This window comes from Pelodiscus sinensis, unplaced genomic scaffold, assembly GCF_049634645.1.
Source record: "Pelodiscus sinensis isolate JC-2024 unplaced genomic scaffold, ASM4963464v1 ctg59, whole genome shotgun sequence".
Lineage (NCBI taxonomy): Eukaryota > Metazoa > Chordata > Testudines > Trionychidae > Pelodiscus > Pelodiscus sinensis.
In genome coordinates this window covers 784,653-795,969 of record NW_027465846.1, presented here as the reverse complement: position 1 = coordinate 795,969, position 11,317 = coordinate 784,653, and the positions used below count along the sequence as shown (strand labels likewise).

The 11,317-nt window shown below is 70.5% G+C and overlaps 2 protein-coding genes and 1 long non-coding RNA gene across 5 annotated transcripts in view; all 3 read left to right on the top strand.

The window, feature by feature from the left end:
• Window positions 1-33: 33 nt before the first annotated feature.
• LOC142823710 (uncharacterized) lies at window positions 34-1,286 on the top strand. Its single transcript, XR_012898869.1, has 3 exons — window positions 34-436; window positions 604-701; window positions 1,060-1,286. It is a non-coding gene; the product is annotated as an uncharacterized LOC142823710 (long non-coding RNA).
• Window positions 1,287-2,094: 808 nt separating this feature from the next.
• SPIB (Spi-B transcription factor) lies at window positions 2,095-7,497 on the top strand. The gene is given in 8 exon segments (XM_075914975.1): window positions 2,095-2,325; window positions 3,588-3,675; window positions 4,395-4,414; window positions 4,416-4,580; window positions 4,880-4,918; window positions 4,921-5,035; window positions 6,892-7,037; window positions 7,039-7,497. Coding segments are annotated over 8 exon segments (1,101 nt in total). The 5' UTR covers window positions 2,095-2,118; the 3' UTR covers window positions 7,360-7,497.
• Window positions 7,498-8,903: 1,406 nt separating this feature from the next.
• The window catches only part of MYBPC2 (myosin binding protein C2), a 28,808-nt gene continuing 26,394 nt past the window's right edge, over window positions 8,904-11,317 (top strand). The window contains exon 1 of one of the 3 annotated variants that reach the window (XM_075914972.1): window positions 8,904-9,052. In XM_075914972.1, coding sequence (XP_075771087.1) covers window positions 9,031-9,052 — 22 coding nt within the window. In that variant the 5' untranslated portion in view covers window positions 8,904-9,030. The remainder of the gene's footprint in view (window positions 9,053-11,317) is intronic. The other 2 variants (XM_075914974.1, XM_075914973.1) reach the window with 2 other exon arrangements.

Genomic DNA, 11,317 nt, shown 5'->3' with positions numbered 1-11,317 from the left:
GCCAATGGGTGGCGCAAGAGTCCGCGAGGGGGGGGGGGGGGTGTCTCCAGGGTGTTGTAACCCGAGAAAAGCCCCATGCAGGTTCTGCAAATTCAGCTGCCCCCGGGTCCCGCTGCAGGGATCTGGCCTCTGGCCCCGAGCCCCCTGTCCCGGGCGCCCCTGGGGGTCCGGCCCCCTGTCCCGGGCGCCCCTGGGGGTCCGGCCCCGAGCCCCCTGTCCCGGGCGCCCCTGGGGGTCCGGCCCCCAGCCCCCTGTCCCGGGCGCCCCTGGGGGTCCGGCCCCGAGCCCCCGTCCCGGGCGCCCCTGGGGGTCCGGCCTCGAGCCCCCGGCCCCTGGGGAATCCTGCCCCTGCCCCGGGGCCCCGCTGATGTCTCCCCCCGCAGGCGCAGTGTGTCAGTTCTGTGTGGCGCACCAGTCGGAGCTGTACCAGAAGGAGGTGAGTTGTGGGGGTGCGGGGGTCTCACCAGAGCGAGGGTAAATGGCCGGGGGGGGGACTAGTGGTTAGAGCAGGGGGCTGGGTCCCCTGGTGGGCGTGGGGTGAAGGCGGCAGGGTGGGGGGGCTGCGTGGGGGGAGACGTGGTCCTAACCCCCCTCCTCCCCCAGATCTCCCATCTCTCGGCGCTGGAGGAGAAGTTCTCGCGTCTCTGGACCCAGTGTCAGCGCTGTCAGGGCAGCTTGCACGAGGACGTGCTGTGCACCAGGTGGGGGGCTGGACGGGCGGGGGAGGGGGCAGGCAGCCACGCCCTCAGAGCCGGTTCCCACGGGAGCCGGGGCTGAAATATGGTTTTATGCCCCGGCCCCCCCCCCCCCCCGGGCGTTTACAGCCCCTTATCGGGCTGCGCAAACAGCTGGCTCCCACGGGGGGGGGCCGGGCCCCGGGGCCACTCAGTGCCCAGGCTGGCGCCTTTACAGCCCATAAATCCAGCACCTGCCACTGCGGCTGCCAGGGCGGGGCTCAGCTCTGCTCCGGGGCCCCCAAAATCTGCGGGGCTCCCTCCCTGCCCCCTCCCCACCAGCTGGGACCTCCCCCCCACTGACCCCGCTCCTCTCGCCCCACAGCCGAGACTGCCCCATCTTCTACATGCGCAAAAAGGTGCAGAAGGACCTGGACGACCAGGAGCGGCTGGTGGCGCGGTTTTGGGCCCCCCACCTGGTGACCAGGGCCCCCCCGCTGGCAGGGGGCAGGACCGGGGGCTGGGCCCCTCCCTTGCCAAGGGAGGTGCTGGGGGGGGGGGGTGTCTGTAATTTTTGTATTTTCTCTGAGGAATAAAGATTCTAATTTTCAATGCTGGGAAATTCTTGGCCGGTTCCTGGGGCCCCAGGCCTGTGGTGGTGGGGCCTAGCAGTTAGAGCGGGGGGCAGGACTCCTGGGTTCTCTCCCTGGCCTGGTCCTGAGCCCCCGTCTCATGAAACCCCCCAGGGAGAGGGGAACCCAGCCTGCCCCCCAGCACCCCTCCAGCCCTAGTGCCGCTGCACACGTGGGGGCTGCTTGTCCCCCCAGCCAGGGCTCTTCCCATCCCCCCAGCACCACCGGCCCCCCCCCTCCCCCCCCATGCCAGATGCCGCTGCTGGGGGTGGCTGATAACGGCCCTTTCGCAAGCCCTTCACACAGCCAGGGAGATGCGGCCACCTCTGGGGAGGGGCTGGCGCTGGTGTCAGGACATGGCCACTGGGGGAGTGAGGGGAAGGGGGGGGAAGGGGCAGTTGCAAGCAGTTTAGGACAGGAAGTGGGGGTGAAGCCCACATCCTGGTGTCCTCCCACCACCCGTCCCTCCTCCCCGACCCCGGAGCTGGGCTTCAGCTGGAGGGGGGTGTGCTTTACAGGGGTGCAGGGCCAGTCTTGGGGGGCAGTGTGACCGGGCTGCCCTCCCTGGCTGGTTTCCTCGTCCCTCCTGGGCCGGGCAGGAATCGGGGGGGGGGGGGCGTCTCTCGTGAGCTGCTGCCTGCCTGAGGGCGGGGGGGGTGGGGTGTCTGTGGGACCGGAGCCATGAGACCTCAGCTGGGGAAACGGGGCCACCCCTCTGGCTCTTGTCCCCATCCCGTCCCATGGGGGGGGGGGATTTCTCCCTCTTCTCTTCTCCCCCCCCCCCCCACCCCCCCCCGCACGTTGGTCCGTGTATGCCTCTTTCCTGGCACAAGTGTTTAATTGTGCAACACTCGGCCCCGCCCCCCCGGGGGATTTCTGCTGTGAGCTCACCCCCCCGCCCCCCCCCCCTGCCGTATAAAACCCTGCCGTGGCCACTGGTCGGAGCAGAGCCGCCCTGGCCCCCCAGCTCTGCACCGGTCCCCCCGCTGCCCCAGGATGCTCACGCTCGAATCTGCACCGTAAGTGGGGGGGCATTGGGGGGTGCTTCTCCCTGCCCTGGGGCAGAGACTGGCTGGTTCAGTGGGGCAGACAGTGGGGCAGGGGCCTGTCCCCTCTAGGGGGCACCAGCTTCCACCTGGGGGGTGGGGGCCTGTCCCCTCTCGGAGGCACTGGGGGGCAGGGGCAGGTCCCCATCAGACCCCAGGGCACAGACTGGTGGGAATGGGGCGCAGGCCTGTCCCCTCTAGGGGGACCAGCTCCCACCTGGAGGGCGGAGAGACTGGCCACAGCCCCCCGTGTCCTGACCCCAGAGACGGGTCATCGCACGCTGCCCTGCGGCTGGACTCCCAAGTGTGGGGCAGGGGTCCGGGGGCCAGTTGGACAGACGGGGGGGGGGGGCTTTGCAGAAGTTTCAGGGGCGCCTGTTCCAGGCACCAAAACCCCACCCCCACCCCAGCACAGGGCCAGGTCCCCCCCCTTCACTTTCTCTCTCCCTCCATGCAAATTCTGGTGGGGGGATTTGAATATTTCCCCTCTGGGGAAAGTGGAACAGAGGCGAGTCATTTGCATGTGGGGGGCTCCACCTGCCAGCCACCCCCCCAGGCCCCTCCGCTGTCTGCTGCTCTGTCCCCTGGGTGGGTGGGGGCTGTTTCCAGCTGTAGTGGGGGGCAGGGCTCCCCCAATTATCCCCTGACTCCCCCCTGTGCCTACAGGTTCGACGGGTCCCACTATGGCTGCCCGGTAAGCCGGCTGTGTCTGGCCCCCCATGTCTGTCTGTCCCTCCTGCTCCCCCCCATCCCACATTTACATAAAACCCAGACACCCCCCACCCCATCCCCTCCGTGTCTGGTGACTGGCCTCCCACCGGCCTCCTGGCTTCTGCCTGGGCTGGGGTTCCAGGGTGGTGGGTGCGCTGGGCCCCGGGACTCCGGGGTTCTCTCCCGGGCTGTGGGAGGGGAGTGGGGGCTAGTGGTTAGAGCAGGGGCTGGAAGCCCGGACTCCTGGGTTGTCTCAGCCCCGGGAGGGGAGTGGGGGCTAGTGGTTAGAGCAGGGGCTGGGAGCCGGGACTCCTGGGTTCTCTCCCGGGCTCTGGGAGGGGCGGGGGGCTGTGCTCCGGGGGGGCTGTCTGGGGGGGGGCTGTGCTCCGGGGGGGCTGGCTGGCGGGGGGGGGGCTGTGCTCTGGGGGGGCTGGCTGGGGGGGGCTGTGCTCCGGGGCGGCTGGCTGGGGGGGGCTGTGCTCCGGGGGGCTGGCTGCGCTCATCCTGTGCCCCCCCCCCCCCAGTTCCCCGACGGCAGCTTGTACGACCTGGATTCCTGCAAACAGAGCCCGAGTTTCCCTCCCTTCGTGATTGACAGCGAGGGCCCCCCAGGTGAGACCCCCGCCCCCCGCCCCTCCGGTCTGCTCCCCCTGGGGGAGGGGGCTTTGGGTCCCCCCGTCGCGTCACAGCGCCCCCTGGCGGGGGGGGCGGGGCCTCAGGGATTCCCCCGTGACATCACGGCTCCCCCTCCCTCCCCGGGCAGGGGCGGGGCCGCCGCATGCAAATGCCTCCGGGATTTGCCTATTTCCAGCCCCGCAGGCCCGAGGGACACAAAGAGCCTTTCTCCGGCTTCCTGCCCCGCCCCCGCCGGACGCCTGGGCGCTCCCCCCGGCCTGGGAGGGGAGTGGGGGCCAGTGGTTAGAGCAAAGGGGAGGGGGGCCGGGAGCCAGGACTCCTGGGTTCTCGCTCTGGGTGGGGGAGTAGGGGCCAGTGGTTAGAGCAAAGGGGGGGGGGGCTGGGAGCCAGGACTCCTGGGTCCTCGCTCTGGGTGGGGGAGTAGGGGCCAGTGGTTAGAGCAAAGGGGGGGGGCGTGAGCCAGGACTCCTGGGTTCTCGCTCTGGGTGGGGGAGTGGGGGCCAGTGGTTAGAGCAAAGGGGGGGGGGCGGGAGCCAGGACTCCTGGGTTCTCGCTCTGGGTGGGGGAGTAGGGGCCAGTGGTTAGAGCGGGCCTGGGCGCCAGGGTGCCTGAGTTCTCCCCCCAGCTCGGGGGAGGGGGAGCGGGGCCCGGTGGCCAGAGCTGCGCCAGGACTCCTGGGTTCTCTCGCTGTGCAGATCCGGGTGTGAACTGGCTGTGAGCTCCATGACCTCAGCTACGAGGCCTTCGATTCGGGGCAGCTGGCCCCTCTGCAGAACGTGCAGGTCTCCTACGCGCAGGGCCTGTACCCGCTGGATGCCATCTACGCCCTGGAGGGGGCGCCGCTGCCCGGCCACGTCCTGCCAGAGGCCTACAGCGCCCAGGTGAGAGTCACTGCCGGGGGCTGGGAGCCTGGCGCAGGGAGGGGAGCGGGGGCTAGTGGTTAGAGCAGGGGGGGGCCCAGATGCCTGGGTTCTCCCCCTGGCTCTGAGAGGGAAGCGGGGGCTAGTGGTTAGAGCGGGGGAAGGGGCTGGCAACCTCTGGGTGACAGACATGTGGGCCCTATGCGAGGGGGCTTCCCTGAAGTGGCAGGGGGCTGCGATGGGGGGGGTCTGTTGGCTGCCCCAGGCACAGTCCCCTGGGTGGCCCCGATTAACCCTTCTCTGCCGTCTTCTTCCCACAGCCCTGTGCCCCCTATGGGCCTGCCCCCCGCCCAGCACCCTGGCCAGCCCCCCCGGCTCTGAGGATGAGTTCTCCCTGGAGAGCCCGGCCCTGGAGGTGTCCGACAGCGACTCGGAGGAGAATCTCTCGGCAGAGGGCTCGCCCGGCTACGAGGCGGGTAGGTGCCAGCCAGGCGGGGCCCCGTGTCACCAAGGGGTGGGGGAGTCCCCGGCCCTGCGCCCCATCCCCAGCCAGAGGGGAGCAGGAGGGTCTGAGGCGGCAGGGACCCGGCCTTTGTGGAGCTGCTGGGGACTGGGGCAGCCTCCCTCGCTGAGCGTCCCCATTGAACCTCCCTGCCCCCAGGGAAACTGAGGCACGTCCCCGGGGCCAGTGCAGGACAGTGGAACTCACACGCAACACAACCAGCAAGCAGAGCGAACGCGATCCCCACGGCCCCATCCCCCATCTGTGCCCATCCCTCCTGGCTGGTCCATGTGGCTCTGGCCCCTCCCCTCCATCGTGCCCCCCTCCCTCGCCCCGCGGCCACGGCCCCGCCCCCAGCTCGCGGCCACAGCCCCGCCCCTCCTGGCCATAGGTACAGCCCAGCCCACGGCCATGGCACCGCCCCTCCTGGCCATAGGTACAGCCCAGCCCACGGCCACAGCCCTGCCCCTCCTGGCCATAGGTACAGCCCCGCCCCCAGCCCACGGGCATGGCCCCGCCCCTCCTGGCCATAGGTACGGCACCAGCCCGCAGCCACGGCCCTGCCCCTCCTGGCCATAGGTACAGCCCCGCCCCCAGCCCACGGGCATGGCCCTGCCCCTCCTGGCCGTAGGTACGGCCCCGCCCCCAGCCACGGCCCCGCCCCTCCTGGCCATAGGTACAGCCCCACCCCTCCTGGCCGTAGGTACGGCCCCGCCCCCAGCCACAGCCCCGCCCCTCCTGGCCATAGGTACAGCCCCGCCCCTCCTGGCCGTAGGTACGGCCCCGCCCCCAGCCACAGCCCCGCCCCTCCTGGCCATAGTATAGCCCCGCCCCCAGCCCACGGGCATGGCCCCGCCCCTCCTGGCCATAGGTACAGCCCAGCCCGCAGCCTCACGGGCATGGCCCCGCCCCTCCTGGCCATAGGTACAGCCCCGCCCCCAGCCACGGCCCCGCCCCTCCTGGCCATAGGTACAGCCCAGCCCCCAGCCATGGCCCCGCCCCTCCTGGCCATAGGTACGGCCTCGCCCCCAGCCATGGCCCCCGCCCCTCCTGGCCATAGGTACGGCCCTGCCCCCAGCCATGGCCCCGCCCCTCCTGGCCATGGGTACGGCCTCGCCCCCAGCCATGGCCCCGCCCCTCCTGGCCATAGGTACAGCCCCGCCCCCAGCCCACGGGCATGGCCCCGCCCCTCCTGGCCATAGGTACGGCCCTGCCCCCAGCCATGGCCCCGCCCCTCCTGGCCATAGGTACAGCCCCGCCCCCAGCCCACTGGGCATGGCCCCGCCCCTCCTGGCCATAGGTACGGCCTCACCCCCAGCCATGGCCCCGCCCCTCCTGGCCATAGGTACGGCCTCGCCCCCAGCCATGGCCCCGGCCCCTCCTGGCCATAGGTACGGCCTCACCCCCAGCCATGGCCCTGCCCCTCCTGGCCATAGGTACGGCCTCGCCCCCAGCCATGGCCCCGCCCCTCCTGGCCATAGGTACAGCCCAGCCCCCAGCCCACGGGCATGGCCCCGCCACTCCTGGCCATAGGTACGGCCTCGCCCCCAGCCATGGCCCCGCCCCTCCTGGCCATAGGTACAGCCCAGCCCCAGCCCACGGGCATGGCCCCGCCACTCCTGGCCATAGGTACGGCCTCGCCCCCAGCCATGGCCCCGCCCCTCCTGGCCATAGGTACGGCCTCGCCCCCAGCCACGGCCCCGCCCCTCCTGGCCATAGGTACGGCCTCGCCCCCCAGCCATGGCCCCGCCCCTCCTGGCCATAGGTACGGCCTCGCCCCCAGCCACGGCCCCGCCCCCCAGCCCCCGTGACCCCTGTGGCCCCCTGCAGGCTCCCGGCGGAAGCTGCGCCTCTACCAGTTCCTGCTGGACCTGCTGCAGCGCGGCGCCATGAGGGAGTGCGTCTGGTGGGTGGAGCGCGAGGCCGGCGTCTTCCAGTTCTCCTCCAAGCACAAGGAGCTGCTGGCGCACCGCTGGGTGGCAGCAGAAGGGCAACCGCAAGGCCATGACCTACCAGAAGATGGCCCGGGCCCTGCGCAACTACGGCAAGACGGGCGAGATCCGCAAGGTCAAGAAGAAACTCACCTACCAGTTTCGGCCAGGCCCTGCTGGGGCCGCCCGGCGCACCGCGCCCCCTCCTAGGGCCCCGCCCCGGCGGCAGGACTGGACAGTGCATGGAGCTGCCCGGGGGGGGTGCTGGAAACGGACCCCCCCCCCACGCCTCCACGGAGCTCTCGGCCAGGGCACCTGGGTTCCACCTCCGGCAGGCTCGTGGAGGGGAGCGGCAGCTAGTGGTTAGAGCGCAGGGAGGCAGGGCTGGGGGCCAGGACGCCGGCGTTCCTTCCCCAGCTCTGGGAGGAGAGTGGGGACCAGTGGTTAGAGCGGGAGGGGAGGGGGTGGGGGCCAGGACTCCTGGGTTCTCTCCCCAGCTCTGGGAGGAGAGTGGGGACCAATGGTTAGAGTGGGGGGGAGGGGGTGGGGGCCAGGACTCCTGGGTTCTCTCCCCGGCTCTGGGAGGAGAGTGGGGACCAATGGTTAGAGCGGGAGGGGAGGGGGTGGGGGCCAGGACTCCTGGGTTCTCTCCCCGGCTCTGGGAGGAGAGTGGGGACCAATGGTTAGAGCGGAGAGGGGAGGGGGTGGAGGCCAGGACTCCTGGGTTCTCTCCCTGGCTCTGGGAGGAGAGTGGGGACCAATGGTTAGAGCAGGAGGGGAGGGGGTGGGGGCCAGGACTCCTGGGTTCTCTCCCTGGCTCTGGGAGGAGAGTGGGGACCAATGGTTAGAGCAGGAGGGGAGGGGGTGGGGGCCAGGACTCCTGGGTTCTCTCCCCAGCTCTGGGAGGAGAGTGGGGACCAATGGTTAGAGCAGGAGGGGAGGGGGTGGGGGCCAGGACTCCTGGGTTCTCTCCCCGGCTCTGGGAGGAGAGTGGGGACCAATGGTTAGAGCAGGAGGGGAGGGGTGGGGGCCAGGACTCCTGGGTTCTCTCCCCCCTCCGGCCAGGGCCCATTTCCTGGTCTCTCTGCGGGTCGTCCGGCCCCGGGGGTGCGGACAGAGAGGCGGGGGGCGTATCTGGGGTGCACCAGGGCGCGTGTCGGAAGTCGGCTCTTTGGGAAGTGGTGGCGTCTGTGTAAAGCGCCTTGGTAATAAACGCTGGTCAAACTAGCCATGGAGTTACCCCGACCAATCACTCGGCGGGCCAGAGCGGGGGCGGGGCCGAGAGCCAGGACTCCGGGGTCCCCTGTTTGGCTGGGGGAGGGGATGGCTGCAGTGTGCCCCCCCCCGGCCTCCCGCCCCATTTCGGTCCTGGGCAGCCGGGACCCTCCGGGCTCTGTCTCCCCCCCCGGGGGAATTGGCTTGTACCCCCCATCTCCTGTGGGTCCCGGGGGGCGCTGCAGCCTGTAGGGTAACGCCCCCCCGCCGGGGCTCCCCGAACCCCTGGGCCCACGGGGACACCCCTCCCGCGCCCGGCGGCACGCGGTGGGTCCTGGCCCCCCGCCCGCCAGGGATTAGGCAGCAGATGGCCGAGGTGCCTTGGTATTACCAGGCTGACGGATGAAGGGACGCGGCGCTCGGCTCGGGTTTCAGAGCTTCAGCGCCGGGGGGCGCCCCCAGGTCCTGCAACGTGGGGCCAGGCGCCTGCCCCCTCAGCCAGCCAGGCCCTGGGGCCGGTGGGAGCTGGCGCCCCCTGGAGGGGACAGGCCCCCGCCCCCCGGCATGGTTGTGGGGGGGAATCGGGGGACCCCCCCGGAGCCGTGGCGTGAGCTGTTCCCCCCCCCCCACCCGGCTGTCTGTCCCAAGGCCGAGCCTGGGATTTAAAGCAGTTGATGGCAGGGCTCAGGAATTTGGCCCAGGGCCTGGGGTCAGGTGACAGCTCCTTGGAGCCCCCCCCATCCCAGAGGGCCCCCCCTTGTGCTTTAAAGGCCCCGGCCGGGCGCTCCCCGGGGAGACAGCACTGCCAGGCCGCACACACACCATGCCTGAGCCAAAGCCAGCCGGTAAGTGCCCGGGGCCCCCTCACAGCCGGGGGGACATGGGCCCCTCTTCCTGCCTCCACACACGGGGGGGGACCCTGGCCCCTACCGCTTGTAGCCCAGCACCCCCGGTTGGCTCCTGCAGGCACACAGGTGGCTGGCCGGGCTCTGTGCGCTGGCATGTTCTTGGGGACCCCCCTTTGCAGCCTGGTGCCAGGGCCCTGGAGTACCCCGACACACACAGCCCCCCGCCGCTGGGCAAAGGCCCAGAGCTCTGCACGGGGGAGGGGGGGTTCCCCCCTGGGGTATCGGCCTTCAGTGGGGTTGCCTGTCTCGGCCTGGCACTGTGGATTGGGGGGTGCAGCCAGGAGGAGGGGTGCCATGCGGGAGCTGGGGGCAGGGTGGAGGAAGGGCTCCTGGCTGCTCCAGCCCCAACCTCTCCCAGCGGGTGGGCGCCTTTGGGAGCGGGGGGGCTGCCGTATGAATTCCTGCACGCACGGTGCCCCCCCCCGAAGTGCCCGGCTGGGGCTGTGTGCCTGGAGCTGCTGGGGGGCAGGCGGTGCCCAGAGGGGATGGGGGCCAAGGCCCCCCAGGGCAGAATGTTGGGGTGGGCTCAGCTCAGCAACTGTGTATGTTGGGGAGTCGGGGGGGGGGACTGTACAGAACAGCTGGTGTGTGGGGGGGGTCCGGCTGGGTTGCTTGTGCCCTGCACTGTGGCTGGAACATGGCATGAGGTGTGGACAGATGCTGTGTGGTCCGCACCCGTGAGGTCTGGGGGTGTAGCCATGCAGCTGGCAGGTGTGAATAGTGGTGTGGAGGTGTGTGCCCGTGCTCACGGGGCTGTGTGCTCCGAGTTTGTGTGTCCGTGCACATGGGGCCGTGTGTGCCATGCGTGTCCGTGCACACGGGGCCATGCGTGTCTGTGCACACAGGGCCAGGCACTTCATGTGTGTGTCCGTGCACACAGGGCCATGCACTCCGTGTGTGTGTCCATGCGCACGGGGCCATGCACTCCATGCTGTCCATGCGCACGGGGCCATGCACTCCGTGTGTGTGTCCGTGCACACAGGGCCATGCACTCCGTGTGTGTGTCCATGCGCACGGGGCCATGCACTCCGTGTGTGTGTCCGTGCACACAGGGCCATGCACTCCATGCTGTCCATGCGCACGGGGCCATGCACTCCGTGTGTGTGTCCATGCGCACGGGGCCATGCACTCCGTGCGTGCAGGGTTGCACGGGGCTGCGGGTACCTTTCCTGGCACGCTGGGTGAGCCAGGTGTGGGGCTGGGGCTGTGTGGCCCAGGCCCTGGGGGAGGGGAGGCTCTCTGGGCCCCCCACCCAGGCAATGGGGGGATATTCGGGGGGGGGGTAAGCTGAGACGGTGGCTTTCCGAAGTGCTGAGACCAGGGGCTTTTCCTGCGAGCAGGGGTCTGGTTACTGCTCCAGTACGGGCAGGGTCCCGAGCCAGCCGCTAATTATAACCCCCCCCCCCCCCCCGTGCAGCGCGTCTCGCTCCCTGCCCCTACTAGGGCACAGGCCCCCCAGCTGCAATGTGAGACGGGGCCAGGAAAAACCAGACTCTTGGGGGGGTGCCGGGTGCTAGTAAATCAAATCTCCCTGCCTCCCCCCCGGCCAGGATCTGACCTTCTGACCAGGATCGGGCCCCCCGCATGCTGGGTGCTGCATGGACACCCCTCCCCCCCAGGTTCAGGGACCCTGCGGTGCTGGGAATTGAACCCAGGCTGGGAGGGGGGGGCAAGGGATGGGATGCTGGGCCCAGGGAAACTGAGGCACACACACAGGGTTACTACAGGACAGTCGAAATCACAGGCCCTAGAACAAAGCAGAGTGACCCCAAACCCCACTTCGTCACTCGGCTCTGGTGAGAAACCACACGGCAGGATGGACGGATACAGGGCGAGGCTCCAGCCGCCGTGGTCCATCCCTGGGGGTACCTGGGGACCTGGCTGCACTGCGGCCCCTCTGGGGTGGGGCGGGGGGCTGGGTACCTGGGGACCCGGCTGCACTGTGACCCCTCTGGGGTGGGGCGGGGGGCTGGGTACCTGGGGACCCGGCTGCACTGTGACCCCTCTGGGGTGGGGCGGGGGGCTGGGTACCTGGGGACCCGGCTGCACTGCGGCCCCTCTGGGGTGGGGCGGGGGGCTGGGTACATGGGGACCCGGCTGCACTGTGGCCCCTCTGGGGTGGGGCGGGGGGCTGGGTACCTGGGGACCCGGCTGCACTGCGACCCCTCTGGGGTGGGGCGGGGGGCTGGGTACCTGGGGACC